Source organism: Mauremys reevesii, linkage group 5 (assembly GCF_016161935.1).
Source record: "Mauremys reevesii isolate NIE-2019 linkage group 5, ASM1616193v1, whole genome shotgun sequence".
Taxonomy (NCBI): domain Eukaryota; kingdom Metazoa; phylum Chordata; order Testudines; family Geoemydidae; genus Mauremys; species Mauremys reevesii.
In genome coordinates, this window is record NC_052627.1 from 13,161,145 (window position 1) to 13,183,630 (window position 22,486).

The following is a 22,486-nucleotide window of genomic DNA, read 5'->3' on the forward strand; positions in this document are numbered from 1 at the left end:
AAAAAGTGTCCTTGGGCGCAGGCCTGGGAGCCAAAAGCTCTGGGGCCAAATTATCTGCTGGTGTAAAGTCAATGCAGAGAACTTGGTCTCTAGGTTCTAATCCAGGCTCTGCCATCGACTCACTATGTTAGCGGTGGCAAGTATTATACAGCCTGGTTTTTAGAGGCACTGAACACCCAAATCTCCCACTGAATGTATTAATATTCTCTCATAGTAAATAATTCTTAATATTCTTATTTCTTATATAATAGTATACTCATCAAAAATCGGTACAAAATTTGTATTGAAGGCCTTTAAGCCAGATTCTTCTCTCTCTTACACTGGTACAAATCCGCAGAAGCCAATGGGATTACATACAGTATATGTAAACAGAGTGAGAGAAGAATCAGGCCCATATTGCATGTGTGGTCCTCATTAAGTGTTTAAAAGTTAAAACTGGACACACTTGCAAAATATTTTAATTGGACTGGTTCCATTGTCTTTGCTACCTTTGACTGGCAAAATCACCCCGCCCCTCCCCCCCCCCCACGGTAGGAGCCATAATTAGAGTGTGGGAGTGAGTAGAGCAGAATTATATAGGGTCTGGACGCTCAGTGTGGGCAGTCGTAGCTACATGATGAAGTGTTTCTTCCTGCTCCTTTGACACGCTGCATTGTTCACCCTAGCCACTGTCCGCTGCAGACAGCAATTTACAGACTTACTGGCTGGGGATGAGGGTCACACCTTTTAACCTTCAGACCACACCTTCCTGGGCCCATAGTGTGCTGTCTGGTGCAGGAGTGAATTGGCCACCCTCCCTGTCCCGCAGAGAGTTGATGGTGTTGTACTGCCTTGCTTTGTGGAACAGGGAGAGAAAGCAAGAGGAAGCTCTTCCCTCCTAGGGCACTCATGCAGGTAGGGGCTGATCCAAGGCCCATTGGATCCAGACACTGCACAGCACCTGAATGGGTGATTGCTGCATATAAACATGAGACTGACATGGAAAGCAAGACTAGGCGCTATGCTGAAGGATGTATTGTGTGACAGCCTTTAACAGATATTCTGCCAAGCACACTGGTAATTGATTTAACTTTACGGACCTTACGATCTTGCACATACCCTAGGAAGTGGCTTTTTGAACGAGGAGAAATATGGTCCATATTAGCTGTTTCACTAACTTTAGTTTGTTTAATGCTTTTTGGCAAGAATTTGTGATTTGGTCAGTGCTCCAAATGCTTCATAATTAATTCTTTGTTGATATTATAGTATGTCTCAGAAATGTTATGAAGGGGGAAGCTTGGTTTACATTGCTGAACTCTCCCGCCACACCACATAGGAGAACCCTGTTAACAAGGGGAAAGAGATCTTTAGGGCATCCGGTACATTTTAGATATTGAAATGAGTAAGAGTTTGTTTTGTAGTTAATGAAATACAGAACAGAGAAACCTTCGTTAATGATCACTTCCACCAACCAACAAATGCAGTTATCTTAAGTAAGCCCTTTAAGTAGCTTAAGGTTTTCAATACAATTTTGTTTGATATGTGATTAGAGGCCTTCTCTATTAGGCAACTGATACTTGCTACTCTGTGCTTGGTTACTTAAGATAAGTATCACTGTATTAAAGTAACTCAGATCAGAATGATATACGTGCAGGGTTTCAAGTTGTAGGGAGCAACCTTTGAGTAGATTTTGACTTGTCTGGATTTATATTATTTTGCACATTTTTTGCACTGCTAACTCCTTTGTCCATGATGTGACCTTCTGTGTCCTCTGACCAAAATCACATGGACATTTTTTTGCGCCAATTTCCCCATTTTGGTGGTAATGATCAACTCTGGGTCCTTATCAGCTTTGCTGCATTCTGAGTATCTCCTTCCTCCTGAATAACTTTTGGTTACTGTTCCATAGATGTATTAGCAAGGACTTTTTTCTGTGCTCAGTTTAATTGTATCTCCTGCGCAAATACTTTTTCTCATTTCTAGAGTTGGGATTGTCAGTGGGTCCAGCTCTGTTCCTAAGTCATTGGGAACTGATCAACACTGAATGTGTTTGAAAATCCCGCCTTATGTCTCTTTGAATTATTATTTTGCCCTTACTGATGATTCCTTCACTGTCAGGTTTCACCACAGCTTGTAGTGTTACAGTGGAAAAGGGACAACCTTGAATTTAATGTATTTTAAAAAAAAATAATAATCAGATAATATAGAAGTAATTAAAACCAGGCTTAAAAAGGGTAATTAATCCTTTTGACACCTCATTGGACAGTTTCCCACACTTCAGTACATAGGTTTTAAAGAATAAATAATATTCCTGTTATCAGATGTATTTGAAATTTTCTGTCATCTACTTGCTTTGTGTTGAGACAGTCATGTACGCTTGCAGCTCTTCTGCCCTTTTATTTATAAGATAGGACAATCGTCTTTCTAAGTTTGTACCTACAGATCAGTGGTTGGGAAAACCTGGATTACCTTGGGTTCTGGAGACTAGCAACATGTCGCAGGAGCCCATGTAACTAAATCAGAACCGGGATGGTAGCCTGTGTTCTTTCAGTGCTTGATATCCTTGCAGGAGGGGGTCCCCCAACCTAAAGCATCTCTCCCTTAGTTACTGCCCAATACTTCCAGCCCCTGCCCAATAAATACTTTCAGTTCTACCTTTCCCTCTTTGGATCAGCATCCCGGCATGGAGGACAAGTCCCCTTGATATGTTCTCTTGCCCACTTGCTCCCGAGATAAAGGGTAGTATTCCGTTCAGCACTCATTCCTTTATATGGAATTTTGTATACATTCGCTGCCTGTGAAAGTCAGGTCTAGTGGTAGTGAATGGGTAAAGCCAGACATCAGGCAGGCAGGTACAATCCAAGCTTTCCCTCACAGCTCTGCCAATGTACCGGAGCTGAAACTGTTTTGAAATTCCAATCCCAAACTTCTCCTGAGGACCAACTCCCTGTCATGCTGACGTATGTGGGTATTTTGTGATGCAGAGAAATGCATCATAAGAACTAGGAAGAGTTTGCCGAATGTATGACCAAATTAGGATTTGGGTCTCCTGAGAGTAACAAAAAGTTTCCTTATCTTAGCAGAACCTACAATGCTTGCCTGGGTTCATTTTTACCATCAAGTGGTTTAGGTACCCTTAATGTGAACTTGCCTGACGGGTGATTGACTTTTATTCTGGTTATGTTACCAGATGTGGATTCTTGAAATGTTGATATGTTGCATTTTTAGACCTTGGCATCTCCTCTGCATCTTAATTTCAGCTGCTAGTTAGATGATATTGTGAAGTTAATTATTAAATATAAAGTGTTTTAAGGAATCTCTTCATTTTATTCTTTTTGTTTACAGCAACAATCATAGCAGTGCATTGTTGGCACAAATGAACTCCAGAAAATAATCTCTGTTCTGTTGTTTTCCATAATAAATATTAATTTGAGATGCCTTCAGAACATTGACTTTTAGTTCTAAACCAAACATATTTAACTTTTTGTAAACAGATTTTAATATCCTAAAACAGTTTCAAGTTTCATGTTTTCTGTAATGGAGATAGCTCCATCTGCTGGTAATATACTTCTAATACAGAATACATCTAAACTAAAATGTTTACCGTTGGCATAAAGTTTTACGTAAATAATACAAAATATTGTGACTCTCTACTGTATTATAACATAGGAATCGTTTTTAAATAGTCTTGTCTTTGAAGTCAAGATTTTGCTAGGTCCTTTAGATCTGCTATTGAGTGTCCAAGGAGATTGAAGTGTTTTCCTACAGGTTTTGTATATTGCCATTCCTAATATCTGATTTGTGTCCATTTATCCTTTTCCGTAGGGACTGTCCAGTTTGTGGCTGATCTGGTTAGGACATCGGACAAACTGGACAGTCCCTATGGAAAAGGATAAATGGACACAAATCAGATATTAGGAATGGCAATATACAAAAACCTGTAGGAGAACACTTCAGTCTCCCTGGACACACAATAGCAGATCTAAAGGTAGCCATCCTGCAGCAAAAAAACTTCAGGACCAGACGTCAAAGAGAAACTGCTGAGTTCAGTTCATCTACAAATTTGACACCATCAGCTCAGGATTAAACAAAGACTATGAATGGCTTGCCCACTACAGAACCAGTTTCTCCTCCCTTGGTTTTCACACCTCAACTGCTAGAAGAGGGCCTCATCCTCCCTGATTGAACTAACCTCGTTATCTCTAGCTTGCTTCTTGCTTGTGTATATATATATACCTGCCCCTGCAAATTTCCACTACATGCATCCGACGAAGTGGGTATTCACCCACGAAAGCTCATGCTCCAAAACGTCGGTTAGTCTATAAGGTGCCACAGAACTCTTTGCTGCTTTTACAGATCCAGACTAACAGGGCTCCCCCTCTGATACTTGACACTGAAGTCAGTGGCACTGCTATGGATACTCACATTGCCCCACAGTATGCCAATATTTTTATGGCTAACTTAGAGCAACGCTTCCTTAGCTCTCGTCCCCTAACTCCCCTACTCTACTTGTGCTACATTGATGACATCTCCACCATCTGGACCCATGGAAAAGAAGCCCTTGAGGAATTCCACCATGATTTCAACAACTTCCATCCCACCATCAACCTCAGCCTAGACCAATCCACACAAGCGGTCCATTTCCTGGACACCACTGTGGTAATAAGCAATGGTCACATAAACACCACCCTATATCGGAAACCTACTGACCGCTTTACTTACCTACATGCCTCCAGCTTCCATCCAGGACACACGACACAATTCATTGTCTACAGCCAAGCTCTAAGATACAACCGCATTTGCTCCAATCCCTCAGACAGAGACAAACACCTACAGGATCTCTATCAAGTGTTCTTAAAACGACAGTACCCACCTGCTGAAGTGAAGAAACAGATTGACAGAGCCAGAGGCGTACCCAGAAGTCACCTACTACAGGACAGGCCCAACAAAGAAAATAACAGAACACCACTTGCTGTCACCTTCAGCCCCCAACTAAAACCCTCTCCAGCACATCATCAGAGATCTACAACCTATCCTGAAAGATGATCTCTCGCTCTCACAGACCTTGGGAGACAGACCTGTTCTCACTTACAGACAGCCCCCCCAACCTGAAGCAAATACTCACCAGCAACCATACACCTCAGAACAAAAACACTAACCCAGGAACCTATCCTTGCAACAAAGCTCGATGCCAATTCTGTCCACATATCTAGTCAAGTGACATCATCATAGGACTTAATCACATCAGCCACACAATCAGAGGCTCGTTCACCTGCACATCTACCAATGTGATATATGCCATCATGTGCCAGCAATGCCCCTCTGCCATATACATTGGCCAAACCGGACAGTCTCTACACAAAAGAGTAAATGGCCACAAATCTGACATCAGGAATCATAAGAACATAAGAAAGGCCGTACCGGGTCAGACCAAAGGTCCATCTAGCCCAGTATCTGTCTACTGACAGTGGCCAATGCCAGGTGCCCCAGAGGGAGTGAATCTAACCGGCAATGATCAAGTGATCTCTCTCCTGCCATCCGTCTCCATCCTCTGACGAACAGAGGCTAGGGACACCATTCTTACCCATTCTGGCTAATAGCCATTTATGGACTTAGCCACCATGAATTTATCCAGTCCCCTTTTAAACATTGTTATAGTCCTAGCCTTCACAACCTCCTCAGGTAAGGAGTTCCACAAGTTGACTGTGCGCTGCGTGAAGAAGAACTTCCTTTTATTTGTTTTAAACCTGCTGCCTATTAATTTCATTTGGTGACCCCTAGTTCTTGTATTATGGGAATAAGTAAATAACTTTTCCTTATCCACTTTCTCAACATCACTCATGATTTTATATACCTCTATCATGTCCCCCCTTAGTCTTCTCTTTTCCAAGCTGAAGAGTCCTAGCCTCTTTAATCTTTCCTCGTATGGGACCCTCTCTAAACCCCTAATCATTTTAGTTGCCCTTTTCTGAACCTTTTCTAGTGCTAGAATATCTTTTTTGAGGTGAGGAGACCACATCTGTACACAGTATTCGAGATGTGGGCGTACCATGGATTTATATAAGGGCAATAATATATTCTCAGTCTTATTCTCTATCCCCTTTTTAATGATTCCTAACATCCTGTTTGCTTTTTGACCGCCTCTGCACACTGCGTGGACATCTTCAGAGAACTATCCACGATGACGCCAAGATCTTTTTCCTGACTCGTTGTAGCTAAATTAGCCCCCATCATGTTGTATGTATAGTTGGGGTTATTTTTTCCAATGTACATTACTTTACATTTATCCACATTAAATTTCATTTGCCATTTTGTTGCCCAATCACTTAGTTTTGTGAGATCTTTTTGAAGTTCTTCACAATCTGGCTTTGGTCTTAACTATCTTGAGAAGTTTAGTATCATCTGCAAACTTGGCCACCTCACTGTTTACCCCTTTCTCCAGATCATTTATGAATAAATTGAATAGGATTGGTCCGAGGACTGACCCTTGGGGAATACCACTAGTTACCCCTCTCCATTCTGAGAATTTACCATTAATTCCTACCCTTTGTTCCCTGTCCTTTAACCAGTTCTCAATCCATGAAAGGACCTTCCCTTTTATCCCATGACAGCTTAATTTACGTAAGAGCCTTTGGTGAGGGACCTTGTCAAAGGCTTTCTGGAAATCCAAGTACACTATGTCCACCGGATCCCCCTTGTCCACATGTTTGTTGACCCCTTCAAAGAATTCTAATAGATTAGTAAGACACGATTTCCCTTTACAGAAACCATGTTGACTATTGCTCAAGAGTTTGTTTTTCTATGTGTCTGACAATTTTATTCTTTACTATTGTTTCAACTAATTTGCCCGGTACCGATGTTAGACTTACCGGTCTGTAATTGCCAGGATCAACCCTAGAGCCCTTTTTAAATATTGGCGTTACATTAGCTAACTTCCAGTCATTGGGTACCGAAGCCGATTTAAAGGACAGGTTACAAACCTTAGTTAATAGTTCCGCAACTTCACATTTGAGTTCTTTCAGAACTCTTGGGTGAATGCCATCTGGTCCCGGTGACTTGTTAATGTTGAGTTTATCAATTAATTCCAAAACCTCCTCTAGTGACACTTCAATCTGTGACAGTTCCTCAGATTTGTCACCTACAAAAGCCAGCTCAGGTTTGGGAATCTCCCTAACATCCTCAGCCGTGAAGACTGAAGCAAAGAATCCATTTAGTTTCTCCGCAATGACTTTATCGTCTTTAAGCGCTCCTTTTGTATTTTGATCATCAAGGGGCCCCACTGGTTGTTTAGCAGGCTTCCTGCTTCTGATGTACTTAAAAAACATTTTGTTATTACCTTTGGAGTTTTTGGCTAGCCGTTCTTCAAACTCCTCTTTGGCTTTTCTTATTACACTCTTGAACTTAAGTTGGCAGTGTTTGTGCTCCTTTCTATTTGCCTCACTAGGATTTGACTTCCACTTTTTAAAGGAAGTCTTTTTATCTCTCACTGCTTCTTTTACATGGTTGTTAAGCCACGGTGGCTCTTTTTTAGTTCTTTTACTGTTTTTCTTAATTTGGGGTATACATTGAAGTTGGGCCTCTATTATGGTGTCTTTAAAAAGGGCCCATGCAACTTGCAGGGATTTCACTTTAGTCACTGTACCTTTTAACTTTTGTCTAACTAACCCCCTCATTTTTGTATAGTTCCCCCTTTTGAAATTAAATGCCACAGTGTTGGGCAGTTGTGTTCTTCCATCCACAGGGATGTTGAATGCTATTGTATTATGGTCACTATTTCCAAGCGGTCCTGCTATAGTTACCTCTTGGACCAGCTCCTGCACTCCACTCAGGATTAAATCTAGAGTTGCCTCTCCCCTTGTGGGTTCCTGTACCAGCTGCTCCATGAAGCAGTCATTTAAAGTATCGAGAAATTTTATCTCTGCATTTCGTCCTGAAGTGAAATGTTCCCAGTCAATCATAACATTCATAACAATCATAACATTCAAAAACCAGTAGGAGAACACTTCAGCCACTCTGGTCACTCAGTAACAGACTTAAAGGTGGCAATTTTGCAACAGAAAAGCTTCAAAAACAGACTCCAAGGAGAAACTGCTGAACTTGAATTAATATGCAAACTAGATACCATCAATTTGGGTTTGAATAGAGCCTGGGAATGGCTGAGCGATTACACACATTGAATCTATTTCCCCATGTTAAATATCCTCACACCTTCTTGTCAAGCTGTCTGTAATGGGCCACCTTGATTATCACTACAAAAGTTTTTTTCTCTTAATTAATTAGCCTCTTAGAGTTGGTAGGACAACTCCCACCTTTTCATGTTCTCTGTATGTGTGTATATATATCTCCTTATTATATGTTCCATTCTGTGCATCTGATGAAGTGGGCTGTAGCCCACGAAAGCTTATACTCAAATAAATTTGTTAGTCTCTAAGGTGCCACAAGTACTCCTATGTAATTTGAAAAGGAAGGCATTTATGTTCAGTAACTAAAAATCCTTGAAATATTGTCTCTCAGCCAGGCTTTTTGTAAGCACGAGATGGATAGATATTGTGTAATATTTTAGGGAAAAAAATCTCTGCTTTTGCTTTTCACCATTCCACATCTTGATCAGCACTGTGGGGTATTGTACTCTGAACTTGACACATGGGCAGACTTACAACCAAGTGGAATGTCTTATAGAAGCAGAAGTTTAATCCCGATCATCGTAATCATATCTTCATCCCCTCTGATGATGCACGGGGGTTGCTGTTGCTAATGTACTTGGTTATATTGTGCAGCCCTCCCAGGTTCAGAGCTAGCTTTTTAAAAATGGACAATGTTGTCCTGTACAAGTACTAGACCAGCCTGGTAAAGGGAGTGAGAGTCCCTGAGTCATCTCACACTGGTTTTTCATCTATGAACAATGCATGATCTGTCACAACTGTGGAAACTCTTGGGTTAAATATTTGTGGGCCCAGTTCTGCCATCAGTTTCATCCACTTATACTCATGGAAGCCAGTGGCATTGTGTGGGTGTAACTGAGGGTCAACTTTGGCCTTTTGTATTAATTCAGTGATTAATAACTGTCAAGTAGGGAGGGTGGGGAGAGGAACATTAGGTCAAAACCTCTTTAAAATGTAATAATGCCATGAGCTGTACTGAGGCGGCTAAATGATGGTATCAATCAGTTTATGAATCACCAGCTATCCTTTAGTTAACCCTATTAATTAGTAACCATGTCTTTCTGTGTGAGATCGTCAGCATCTTATCTGAAAGGAATCTGAGGATATGGAGAAAATGCCAATAGCCTTTACAGTTCAAGAACTGAAAGTCATTAACACTGGGTTTTCCCAAGCCATCAGACAAAAGCTGCCAAAGGAAACAGGTGGTTGAACCAGAGTGGGATTGGTTGTAAGTGCACAGAAGCAGGAATGCTTCAACACAGTTACTTTTGTAAATTTCTTCCGAATAGTCAGTCCCCTTCAGAAAGGGGAAGAATGCAACCCCTGATTACTTCCCCAATAATCAACTTACTCTGAGTCTGAGTGCACAGCAGAAAGGGATGAAGGGCTGGTAGTTAATAATATCTTACTCTTATTGAGTGCTTTGCATCAGTCAATCTTAGAGCACTTTGCAAAGGCCAGTATCATTCCCTCCTTTTTACAGATGGGGAAACTGAGGCACAGAGTGGGGAAGTGATTTGATCAAGGTCACCCAGCAGGCCAGTGGCAGAGCCAGGAATAGATCCCAGCTGTCCTGAGCCCCAATCTAGCGTTCTAGGTGCTAGGCCACGTCTTCGTTCTGGGGAACAGAGGGTTAAAGACAGATACACGCCCCCTAACAGGTCGAGTGAAGACAGAAGAGGAGTGTTAGGTTATTGCAATGTTAGATACCACTGATAGGCCTGTGTTCTTTGGGAGCCTGACCTGTCTTATCAGTATAGCCTTGCTCCACCTGGGAGGAATGTGCAAGTCGGGGAGTGGGAGGTGTCACCCACCTCTTTGATAATTTGGAGGTGGCCCAAACTGTTGAGGTGAGATGTAAGGAGAGTAGACTTGTGAATTCAGTGCCAGGGAAACGGGGGATACACGCTGGGACCTGTAAGCCAAAAGAGCTAGTGAGCAAGGAGGTGGTCACTGATGGAGATGTTCTGTGGGCTTGGTTCTCTCTGCCACCCTGGCTCCTTCATTGCTCCAGCAGTGGAAATGGACCCTGGTGTAAGGGGAACTCCCTTGTGGTGTAGAGCTCTTGAAGTGTCTCTGCTCAGGCCCACTTCCTAGCCCCCAGTTTAGGGGGGTTGCCAGGAATAAGAAGGGGCAAAACCAGAACTCACTCTCCTCCCGCTGTGCTCAGCTGGCAGACAGTCCCTGGGGGGTCATTGCAGTGAGAGTTTGGGCAGCCCTGATGCTGCTGTCATCCATGTTAAGGGCCGGGCACCGCTGAGCATTCAGGAGACACTCTTGTGGCTGAACCCTTCGCTCTTCCAACTCCAGAGATTCGGGGGCTCTAGATGGATTATATTAGGGAGTAGTCTGCATTACTCAGGGGAGTAGCTGCTAACAAAATCCCTTGGGGCTGATTTTTCCTGCTGCCTTGCACCTGTCATTCACCTGTGCAAAGTGCATGTAAGACACTGCGTATTTTACTCTCACTTTACACTGCTCTAAATGACTACACAAACGCAAGGTCATGGAGACCATGCCCTGTCCCACTGGTACCTGGATTTCCCTAATTTTGTTAAGCATTTCTCTGTCAAGAGTCTGCTTCCCTCCTCAACAGCTAGTGTAGAGTTCGCATGACAATCCAGCACTTCAACCCTTTCTCTCATTGAGACGCCTTTCCTGAGAATGTGAGCTGCTTAGTAGCATGGTAGGAAAAATCCTGGTAAGGCAGCACTTTTAAGTCATATGTTGCATTCTTGACATTATGACCATAAACTATTCTTAGAGTACAGAGGTGGTAAACTAGGCATTTGTGGTGCTTATCTGCCATTTTTTAATTGAACGTGCTTGCTCGGCACAGCCCAGACTAAGATGCATTCATGTCAAGCAGCACCAGAAGTTCTCTGTAATATTCTCATGAAGCCTGGCTAGTCCCAAGATTCCCAAACTTTGAGGCGTCTCCTGTTCAGGGGCCGCCACGGGGAGCAGGAAGGGAGCACGATCCAGCCCTGCTCTGCTCCCAGCTCTGATCCAGCCCTGCCCCCCAGCCTTGGGCCCCTTACCCCATCCACATTCCCCTCCCCCAGGAGCCACGGCTCTCGGGGCAAGGGCAGAGGTAAGGGGAGGTGTGACCCTAAAAAGTTTGGGGACCACCGGGCTGGTCGTATATTTCCAAGCTTTCAGAGTGTTTGTACCATGATAACTATGAAAAAAGTCAGCTTTAATTTAGCAAAGTTCAGCTCATACAGAGGCAAATGGGCATCTCAAAGTGGATTCCAGATAAATATATACTGGGGCTGTCAATTAATCGCACTTAACTCAAAAAAATTAATCGCAGTGAATCGCACTTATAACAATAGAATACCAATTGAAATTTATTAAATATTTTTGGATGTTAAAATCTAATCAACAGATTAACAATTATCCCAATTTGCTGTACCAAGCTTAGAACAGGAATTGATGGCACTGATCAAAGACAGGATCTTGTATTCAGTCCCCTCTTGCTTACCTTCTGTGTCCACTGTGTTAATGTCACCACTGCAAGTGGAACATGTCATCTCCAAGCTGCTTCTGAGTGCTGACACCGCTCACCCTCCCCAGTGCCTAAGAAGAGGCATAAGACTGCTAAGCAGACCACCCAGGGGTGAGGGTCGCCACACCAAAGTCATTTAGCCCTGGGGATAAAAGTAGCCTGCGGCTGAGACTTAAGTACACCATTGACCCCGGCACCAAGGCAGATGTCAGTGAGCCCAGAGCCTGAGGGAGCATCTTCTACATCTGTGGCACCATATGGTCCCGAGACCATCTTGGTACCGAGCACACCAGAAGTGCTTGTGGCAGCAAGAGATCTGCTGAGCCTTTCAGTGCCCGTGTCAACCGCGGTGCGGGAGACGCCGCTCTCAGTACCAGCAGACAGGCCACCAACAACATCAGTGCAGCGCTTGGTACCATGTCAACCTCCATTGCCTAAAACTGCATGTCCATCAGTATGGTTGAAGAGAGAGCCTGCAATGCTGGCTGCGCTGCATCTTTCTGCAACTCAGCACCGGTCTCGAGCACTGTTGGGAGCAGCCCCTCCTGGGTCAGTGGACGGAGAGTCATCCAACTCTGTATCAGTTTGGGGTCTGTGTTTCCCAGCCGTAAGGCCACTCTCACTACTCTCCACTAAGGCACTACTACCTTTTGGTGGGAGTACATTCAAGTGGGTGGTCGGGGATCACTGGGGCCTACCAGTCCAGTGGCCTTTTTGGAATCTCCCACTGGTTTCTAAGTCATACATGAGATGTTCCTGTTCTTTGTCTTTGGAGAGGCGTGGGACATCCAGGCAGTGCCTGGTTCTGATCCTGGTACTGGGCCCAGTACCAAGCAGCAAGTAGTGCTTCAGGAGCACCCTTTGTAGTGCTACTACAATCTTGAACAAAAGCAGAGGTGGAAGTAATCGGCAACTCATGTGGCAAACCACAGCTCCCTCCTTGCTCTGCTTTTGGGAAGAGAGCTGCTGCCACTTGCTGAGCGAACGTGTTAAAGGTTCAACCTGGGTCTTTTTTGTCAAGCTTCTAAGGGCCAGATTCTGCCATTCTGGCTTATGTGGAGTAATACTTTACCCAGTGATTTCAATGAGACAGCTTGTGGACTAAGATACCGCTCCACAGGAGTAAAGGAAGAGAATTTGGCCCTAACAGAGTAATAAAGGGGATTAATCTAAATTCAGCATATATCCCAGAGCATTGGACACTGTAGGAAAGATGTTTTGTATTAAAACAAACCAACAGCTTTTTGCAAAATCTGAACTTTCGGGGAAAATAACTGTGTGAGGAGACCAGGAAAATCCGTGTGAAGTGACCTATGTATGACATTTCTTTAGGAACATGTCAGAAGGATCCTCCACAGGTTAAAGTGCTCCATTTTAAAATGAGTACATTTCTCAGACCTGAAGAAGAGCTCTGTGATAAGCTCAAAGGCTTGTCTCTCTCACCAACAGAAGTTGGTCCAATAAAAGATAATACCTCACCCACTTTGTCTCTCTAATATCCTGGGACCAACACAGCCACAACAGCACTGCATATATTTTAAAGACTTTAACGTTTCCCAAGCTCTAGAGAGATGGATGATGCATCCAAGAATTAGTGATGGGACAAAGCGGCCTCTGATCTGTAGGGGTCTAGGTTATCTCTCACCCCCAACAGTAATGTTAGAAAGAGATTGGTCTCTCATGGGTGTTTGGTGGCCTGTGAGAAAACTCCACTTCCTAGAGAACTGGTTTTACATGACTAAAACCACTGCCGTGCTTGGCACTAGTTATTACTCTTGTTGACAGACTCGACAGAAAGGTCAGGCACTCAGACTAATCTCTCAGCCTTCCAGGTGTGTCTTCAGGTTAGTTTAATGTACATTAGAGGGACACGGGGAAGAGATCTTGCACTATCGCAGGCTGTGCTAAATCTATATTGTAGATAAATACAGGTCTTGCATCTCCAGGTCAATCCAGAACTTTTCACCAGTACTAGAGTCAGCGAGAGGAGGCCTGCTACCTCGTGGCATAAGGGCATGAGTCACTTTTTGTTTCTTGATTCCTTAAGTGTTCATCAGCTGGTGCATTTATCAGTGATTGTGAAACTAGGACACTTTCTTTGTTCCATTACAAAAATCCATTGTGGGGAGTTACAATATTGCACCTTGTCAGGAGAGAGAATATGAGAAATAAATCCCTGAACTCCTCAATAACTGCTTCATAAGGCAGGTGGTGTGAGTTATATGCATTGCCAACAATTCATTCTCAGCTGGTCCTAAAAGGTCTTGCTTTTTAGAACCACATACTGTATATTTGAGCCAGGTCCCACAGACTGGACAACGCTGAATGGCACTCTTTTCCCCTGTGCAAGGAATGTCTCTTTTTAGCCTGACTAAAAAAACCTCTTTCATTATGTACAAATATACCAATATCCTTCTGAGCACTGCTATTTATTTTGCATCAGTTAGTCCGTAACATATTATTTATTTCATATGAGGAGGATGAGTAACTTATTTATGATCTGCAGATGTTCTAACCCATAATTTATACCTGTGGGAGAAGACTTCCTTTGACCACCTCCCCGCACACTCTCAGACATACCATTGGTTCAGGAAAAAAAGAAGATTTTCACCCCAATATAATTCTCAATCCCTTTCATGACACATCCCCAAATTTTTGTCCTCTTTTACCTTTAACCTTGAACAGGAGTGTTAATTTCTTCTAAAGAAATGATTTGGGCAAAATCCCGCCCTTGAGTGCAGCTCCCACAAGAGTCCTCCAAGAGCAAAATTTGGCATTTTGTGCAGATTCATAAATTGCTTTGCAAAGGGTGCTTAAGAGCAATGCAACTACATCTTCCCTGTGTAATTTCTACTGCCCTTTGGAACTGGAGTCTTGTGGTATCATGAGATTCACTTTTGGATGGGTGTTTGCCACAGGTGCTGACTTTCATTTTGCCAGGTGGATGCTCCGTCCCCACTCTGCCCTGAGGGTCTACCCCCGTCCGCCCCTTCCCCCAAGGCCGCACCCTCACTCCGCCTCTTCCTGCCCCTGCTCCACCTCCTCCCCCGAGCACTTGCTGCTGAACAGCTGATCGGCGGGTGGCTAGAGAGTGCAGAGCACCCACTGTTTTTTTCCGTGGCTGCTCTGGTCCCTGGGGCATCCACAGAGTTGGTGCCTATGGTGTTTGCATAGATTGACAGTTGTTTTGATATAGTAACTCATCTTCCAAAATCATAGAATCATAGAAGATTAGAGTTAGAAGAGACATCTAATCCAACCCCCTGCTCAAAGCAGAACCAACCCCAGCTAAAATGCTTAGATGTTGTATGTTTTCATACTATCAAAGGATTTTTAAATGGAACATGTTGGCTTAGTGAAATGGAGGCTATTTGAGGGTATCAGTGATAAGCCAGCTGTGGTGCAGTGCTTATGCCTCTCCCTTGGCAATGCTGTTGACTTTAAAACTTCCAGCTGAGAATTTCAAAGCCACTTAGGGGATTTGGAAGTCCTTTTCCCATTGAGTTTAAGCTTAGTTTGCAGTCAGCAGGACTCCTCAGACCCTTCAAATTAAGCACATGCATAAGTGTGTGTAGGGTTGCTGCCTAGGTTTTCATGTCTTTCTCCAGGAGGAAGCAGATAGTAAGCTGAATCCTGAAGTGTTTACTGAGGGAAAACCTCACGCAGACATTGACAGGATTTGCTTGAGTGTGGTTTGTGGGCTTTGGCCCGTGGGGTGTAGAATTTTAATAAAGTGCATTTTTCTTAAATAAACGAAAACACGCAAGCTTTTTCCCAACTCACGTAGTAATCCAAAGCATTTGACCTAACTGATAATTTACTTCAATGGGACTACTCACATGAGTAAAGTTAAGCATGTGATTAAGCGTTTGCAGGTTCAGAACTTAGTAAAGTCATTTTTTTTTAAAGAACAATTTCACTACGGGCCTAATCCAAAGTCCATTAAAGTCAACTGTAGTCGTCCTATTGACATCAGTTGGCTTTGATCAAGTTCTCTATGAGAAAGTTTGTTACAACTGGAATTGTAATGTGCATGGAAACATTTTAAGACTTTAACTCTACTTCCTTATGAGCAAATATAACTCTAGAAGCGTGAGAATTATAGAATATATAAGCACTTTAATATTCTCTCTATATGATTTGTTTTATCTATCTTTTATTTTCCCCTCATTCTTAGGTGAACGAAATTTACCATGATGAATCCCTTGGTGTCCACATAAATGTTGTGCTGGTGCGAATGATAATGCTGGGATATGCAAAGGTAAAAAGGCATTTCAATGAGTTCTGCATCTTAATCTTCACAATTATATTTCATTGTCAGTTAATTTGGTGCTACTGGACTGCCAGCGGTGGAGATGGGAGTCCTGCACCGCAGACAGTAGCAGGGCAGTTTCTGAGAGCTACTTCACCTGTTTGCCTCAGCCCAAATCTGGCGAATGCTCTTCTCTGAGGCTGCAGACAAGAGAACCTGTTGTGATGCTGACACAACTTCTCCTTGGTGCCCCTTCCTGACTCATTTCTCATCAAACACCAACAGCTGGAAGATGAGAGTAAATTTTGTCTCTACCAAGCTGGGAGGATGTAAGCCAATGAAATGCTCCTTCTGCAGTATATCCTTCTCCAATGATACCAGTCCGCTTTGTTTAAATTGTGCTTCACACTACATATGCTGGGCTTGTTTTGGCCTACATGGTGCTGGGGGATAAGTCTGCATCCTCCTTAATACTTGGGTGGCAGCTATGACTGAGGAGGTATGCCCCCAGGAGAGAACAGTCTTCTTGGGAGCCCAGCTGCATGGGAGATTCTCCTAATATGTGTTCTGTCTATGTCCTTCCCTTGCCAGTGCCACCTACTTTAGGGATGGGCACAAGAGCCCACTTGACAGAACGGGCTGCAGATGCCTTGTACCATTGCAGACCCCCTCTGGGCAGACTTTGTTTCATCTGAGTCTGCTGCCTGAGTGTGATGGGGTGGACTATGACCAGAGGCCCCCTGGTGGAGGCCTCAGGGACCTGCCACACCCATCCCAGAAAAGGAGCAGTGGAGCAGCCTAGAGAGACGGGGGAGGCCAATCAGGAGGAGGCGGCAAAGGGCTACCCAATCAGAGAGGCTGTAGGGAGTAACCAGTCAGGACCCAGGAGAGCCATATAAAAAGGAGCTGCAGAGCCAGAGGCAGTCCCTTGCTGGAGCCAGAGGGGTGCCTCTGGTGTTCCCGGCTGGGCAGAGGGAGCTGCAGCACCTTGGACAGCTCAGTGCTGGCAGGGACTAGGGGAGCCAGACAGGGCTCCTGGATGACTGCTGGGCCTGAACAGAGAAGAGCTCTGACCCAAGGGTGAAACATCAGTGAAGGCTGGGGCTATGGGGAAGTGGCCCAGGGACCTGAAAGCAGTTTAGTTAACAGGACATGGTGGTGCATGGCTGCTATTCTTAGGGTCCCTTGGCTGGGACCTGGAGTAGTGTGCAGGCCTGGGTCCCCCGCCTCTCATAGGCCACAGGGGAAGTGGCCTATAATCGGACAGCAATAAACCCCCAGAAGGGGACCTGAACTTTTAAGAGGCCCAGCTGCAGAGTTGTGGCCAGAACAGACCAAGAGGGGACAACCATTGCCTCCAGGGAGGAAGCCTCAGGGTACGGCCCAACACCAGAGCTGGGACTATTTAAAGAGACACACTCGACCAGAAAGGGCACTTGCAAGTTGTAGGTGCCACGCCATTACACCGAGTTTCTGCCAGCAGAAGACCTTAGTGAATCAAGCCAATTGCTGTCACAGCAAATGATGTCGTTTTTGCCAGTTGCAGCCTGCCAGCATATCCCCGCCATGCCGATAATTAGGAAGTTATTTCCTTTTTACAAGAACAGTTTTTGCCCCCCTCCCTCCCCCGGGTCATGCTGAGCTCCCCCATGGTCTGCCCTGGGTAATCTTAATATATTGTACATTTTTTTCCTCTTAAAAAGCACCTAGAGGGCTATGCAGCAAATGCTTATTACATTATTCAAAGACCGAAAAGAAGCGTCAGGGTATGTTCCATGTTTGGTAAAGTTCACATCCTTCCATTTCAATGGGACGTTAAACTTAAGTAGGTAAAAAGGCCATTTCAGTGTTTCCTTAATGGTTCAATATTATTACTCTGAATATACAGCGCTTGTGTATATAGTGTAGCAGGAGCCAGACAGGACACATAGGGACCAGATCTTCATCTGGCGTACATCAGCCCAGGTCCACTGGAGCGACATTGGTTTGCCCCAGCTGAAGATCTGTCCTGTATGTTGTTATCATTTCAGCCTTTCTTTGCAGATTACCATAGACCGAGCATGTCACAGCACTCTGGGTTATCTTGACCAAATGGCACATTCTCTTCCAGCCACTTAAAATGTAAGCAGCTCCCAGCTGTGTGATTAAAATTGCCCTGCTGTAATAGCTGTATCATGTGTTATGTGTTTGCCCTCCACATTACATTTTATACAAAAAGCCCATGATTTTTTAAAGAATATAAACACGTGTATTGTTTTCTGGAAAGTCCCTTACGTGCAAGCCAACAAACTGGCCTGATTGCCTGCAACCAAACCAGGGGTGCTAGCAGCTGGGAGGAAACACCTTACTAATGATTCTCTCTGGCTGCCCTGATTCCCCAGGACCTGGGCTTTTGTGTAGTCTTTAACACTTGTGCAGAGTCCTTGTCAAATGCCATTGTTCTGATATGGTGGCTTTTTGCACCCACTTTGCTCAGGGGCAAATGACTGCACAGACGGTGGTGAATCGAGCCCACGTGGAATAGTGTGGAGCAACTGGATAGGGCAAAAGGCTGGCATGAGCTGGGGAGGAGTGAAAAGAGTGATTGCTCAGTGCTCAGAGAGGAGCTCCTTGAGGGCTTGTCCAAATGGTGTGTGAATCTGCAGCGCACTAGCTTGCCGCATACTGACCCAGTGTCTGGACCTTGCAATAGTGCCCTAGAAGCTCCAAGGGCTGCTTTGATACACTACAGAACCTCGTAGGCAAACCTTACGAGAAAAGAACTGTTTTAAATGTCCTGACGCCAAGTTCAGGGAACACGCCACTAAGCTCTTGATTGTAATTTATTACTCTCTTCTAGTCCGTCAGCTTGATTGAAAGGGGAAACCCCTCAAGAAGCTTGGAGAATGTTTGCCGCTGGGCCTACCAGCAACAGAAGTCGGATCCCAATCATTCTGAGCACCATGATCATGCCATTTTTTTAACCAGGCAAGATTTTGGGCCTGCTGGTATGCAAGGTAAAGCAACCAGTCTGTAGCAGAATTCTTTGTTTTTTTAATAATGCATGAAAGGAAGGGAAAAGATTTGAAAGTTGTGTTAATTGATCTTAAAAAAAAATAAGGAGCATAGGTTATGATTCAGCAAAGCACTTAAGCAAGTGTTTAACTTGAGCATGTGCCTAAGTCAATCCCTGTTCAGAAAAGCATGTACAGAAGTGTGAGCGTACACTATTGTGGAGCCAGCCAGTTGTTCATCTAGTCTTCAGCAATGGCCAAGGCTAGATTCTTCAGAGGAAGGTATAAAACCCTCCAATTGCTGAGTGTGCACTACTGTACCCTGGGGAGACATTACTTCCTGATTTCATCTGAACATTCTGGGTCCTGAAAAATGAGGAACGATAGCCCTTGTCAAACTGGATCATGGTAAAGTTACTCTCCAACGAGTTTTCAGTTTCTAGTAAATAACAATCCACTTACTTGATGTGAAAAAGCAGGAAATCTTAACGCACTTTGCATTTAGCTTTGTTTTTTGTTGTCATGTCATTTACTGTAGAAGCCTTTTTATAGACTACCTGTCCATGGGTTAATGCATGTGCTGGTTTTCATTATTCCTCTAGGAGCTAACAGTCGAGGTAACTGGCAGTAAAATGGCAGTATAGGTTTTAATCCATGTGACTGCCAGTAACTACAAGCCCTGATGAGAAGACCTGAAAATGTGCCACTCTGTGTAACTGTGATGAATTTGTCTCTTCTTCCCTCAGTCCATGTGCGCTGATAATGCAGAATCTTTTCTCAAACTTTCAATCCAGTCCAAGCATTCATTGATACCTCTTGCACTGTAGTCAGCACTAGAGCTGGGTGAAGGGTTTTTAGCAGAATACTTTATTCAAGTCCAAAATATGAGTGGGCCTGGGGTGGCTGCATGGAAAAAGCAAGAAGTTCCTTGTCCCCCTTGATTGCTGTTCAAGGACCACTCACAGTAGCAGTCCCTGTGCTGCCTGTGGTCTGGGGAGCATGTGTTCTGCTTCTTTCCTGCTGTCCACTGGGGAGCTGAAAACTAAAAAAGGGTGTGGAAAAGGCGGGGGCATGGTCTGCCTGTAGCACTGGCCTGTGGAGCTGTAATCCAGTAAAGGAAAGAAGCCATCTGCAGCATGCCGGGGCACGGTATTTCTAGTGCCCTTCCTGGCATAGGGCATTTCCTCACAACAGCTGTGCAGCCGGGTTGCTTAGAAGCCACAAAGTAGCTAGCAGTAAACTTTTCCTTTCGACAAATTGTCTGCTGACAGATCGTGAAATTCTCAAGCAGGCTACTTGTTTGATCTATTTTATTAATTTCTGCAGTGAATAACTCTTGAAAGAGTTGTGAAAAGACAGGCAATTCCATATCATGGAGGATTTTGAGGTTTCAAAAAATTTGGCTTCATTTGGATTTGGAATGAAAACCACCCTTTTTGAAATGCTCCGCACAAGGGAATGGAGACTTGGCTCTGGGTCAGGTGTTTCCAGGCTCCTGCCTCCCCAAGGAGCCAGGAGCCTCAGCGGGCTGCTGGGGAGCCAGGCAGACAAGCTGGCTGGAAATCAGGCACTTTCAGGCAGAGTAACATCAGAACCAGGCCTGGGTTTTGTCGCAACATCATTGAAATGGAACCGTCTCCACAGAATGTGTCCATTTCACCAGATTGCCATTGTCTGGCAGAAAAATGTTCCACTGGCCAATTCCCAGCAAGCTCTCATTCTTGCTTTGCAGACTGTTTAAATGGTAATTTTGTGAATTTTGTAACCAGATACACAGTTTGCACTGCTTCAATTAGCTACTGTAGATAAGTCAACCTGCTTTTTTTTCTGTTCCCCAGTTGGTTGATGCACATAACAGACTGAGCAAGTTTTAAGTTGTGCATTGCATTGTAAATAGTGTGAATTGTGAATTGTGAATTTTACAGTTCAATACCAATGAGAAATATGATCCCTGTTGCTTAGGCCTTGCATGTGTGAGAAATTTAACTGGTTTAACTTAAATTGGGTTTTGAACTAATTTAGTTAAAACAGTGCAAACCCCTGTAAGAAACTCATATTCCAGTTTAACATCAGTGCCATCATAAGCTAAATGGTAACAAACCACACTTCAATTTTAGTCTAGGTCCCTTTTCTTGTTGTCTGTCTTTTTGTCAGCAACATCTGAAGTCTTTCAGAAGGGAGACAACAAGAAAAGGGACCTAGACTAAAATTGAAAATACTAATACCACCATGACAAAAAAAGCTTTTGCTGAAAACTTTTCCTCCACGTTAGAGTGGAACATCATTTCATGAATTTTGGTGGTCAACATGTAAGTGTCTAGAGGACAATGTAGATTGCTTATAAACCAGACGTGGCTTTTAGGTTTGACACAGCACTTTAATCTGGGTGGTAGTCATTTTAATGAGAAAAGCTGCTTTAAAGTGAGTGGAGAAATTGGACATCAAACAATAACTATGAAGGAATCCAAGACCATCGCATCAACCTCCTCTCCCACTCAGATAGAGATGGACGTTTGCAGCTGACCTAGCCTCATCTTGCAGCAGGGAAGCATATTGCTAACTACTCCTTCACGATGGGTTTTTATAGGCAAAAACAGTCAATCTTATGGGTTATCTAATAAAAAAAATGAAGGAAAAAACCCAAACTGTATTGCTCTCAACAGGATACGCTCCCGTCACTGGCATGTGTCACCCTGTACGAAGCTGCACTCTCAACCATGAGGATGGGTTTTCTTCAGCTTTTGTAGTTGCCCATGAAACTGGTCATGTGTAAGTCTTACTATTACAACCTGAGCAACATAAAGCCTGGGGCTTATTCTCCTACTTGCACAAAACGGTTTTATTCTCATGGGGACTGTGTGCATGGCAAATCTCCTTGTATTTCTTGTTCCTTTGGCATTCACAGGAGCTTTAATCAATGAGAATTAAATGCGGGGCAAAATCTTATCTTGTAAAATTCCGTGTGGATTTTTATATCCAAGTCAAAAATGGAAGGCGTTGGAATACTGTCTGGATGTATTGCATTCAACAGTGACAGTGGTTTGTCAAGCGACACGGACTTCTACCTGTTGCTTCACTAAATGCTATTGTATATTTATCAGATGTGGCATGTTTCGGGGAATTAAGTCTGGAATGGTTCATCCAACAAAATATCTCCTTTAGCAGCTGGATGAATTAATGTCACTGAGGGTCTGATTTTTAAAATTAGTAGACCAGGTTCCTCACTCATATGGTAAATATGCCTATTTGTTTTAATATCAAGAAGATAAGTTTGGATCATCCTAAATTTAGGGTTTGTCTACGCATGGAGTTATTCGGAAATAGCTATTCCATTGTGGCTTAACTAAACTGGAATAACGTACTCTTATTCCAGAATAAGTGTGTCCACACATGGGTTACCGAGGAATATTTATTTTGCTTTAAATTCACAGCCTGCTTTAATCTGAATTAACTTTCAAGTGTAGATAAGCCCTTTGGTTTCTGTTCAGTTAATTAAAAATAACATCAATGAAGAGATGCATTAAGGAAACAATCTTTCAGGAACTCTTTAATGTCCATCCATGGGTATTTTGTCATTAGTACAGAGTCC

General features: G+C 43.6%; 1 protein-coding gene across 2 annotated transcripts in view; it reads left to right on the plus strand.

Annotated features, from left to right (window-relative positions):
* The window catches only part of ADAMTS3 (ADAM metallopeptidase with thrombospondin type 1 motif 3), a 192,020-nt gene that overhangs the window by 138,283 nt on the left and 31,251 nt on the right, over positions 1 to 22,486 (plus strand). For both annotated transcript variants that reach the window (XM_039540401.1, XM_039540402.1), the window contains exons 6-8: positions 15,830 to 15,913; positions 18,744 to 18,900; positions 21,561 to 21,666. In XM_039540401.1, the coding sequence (XP_039396335.1) occupies positions 15,830 to 15,913; positions 18,744 to 18,900; positions 21,561 to 21,666 (347 nt within the window). The remainder of the gene's footprint in view (positions 1 to 15,829; positions 15,914 to 18,743; positions 18,901 to 21,560; positions 21,667 to 22,486) is intronic.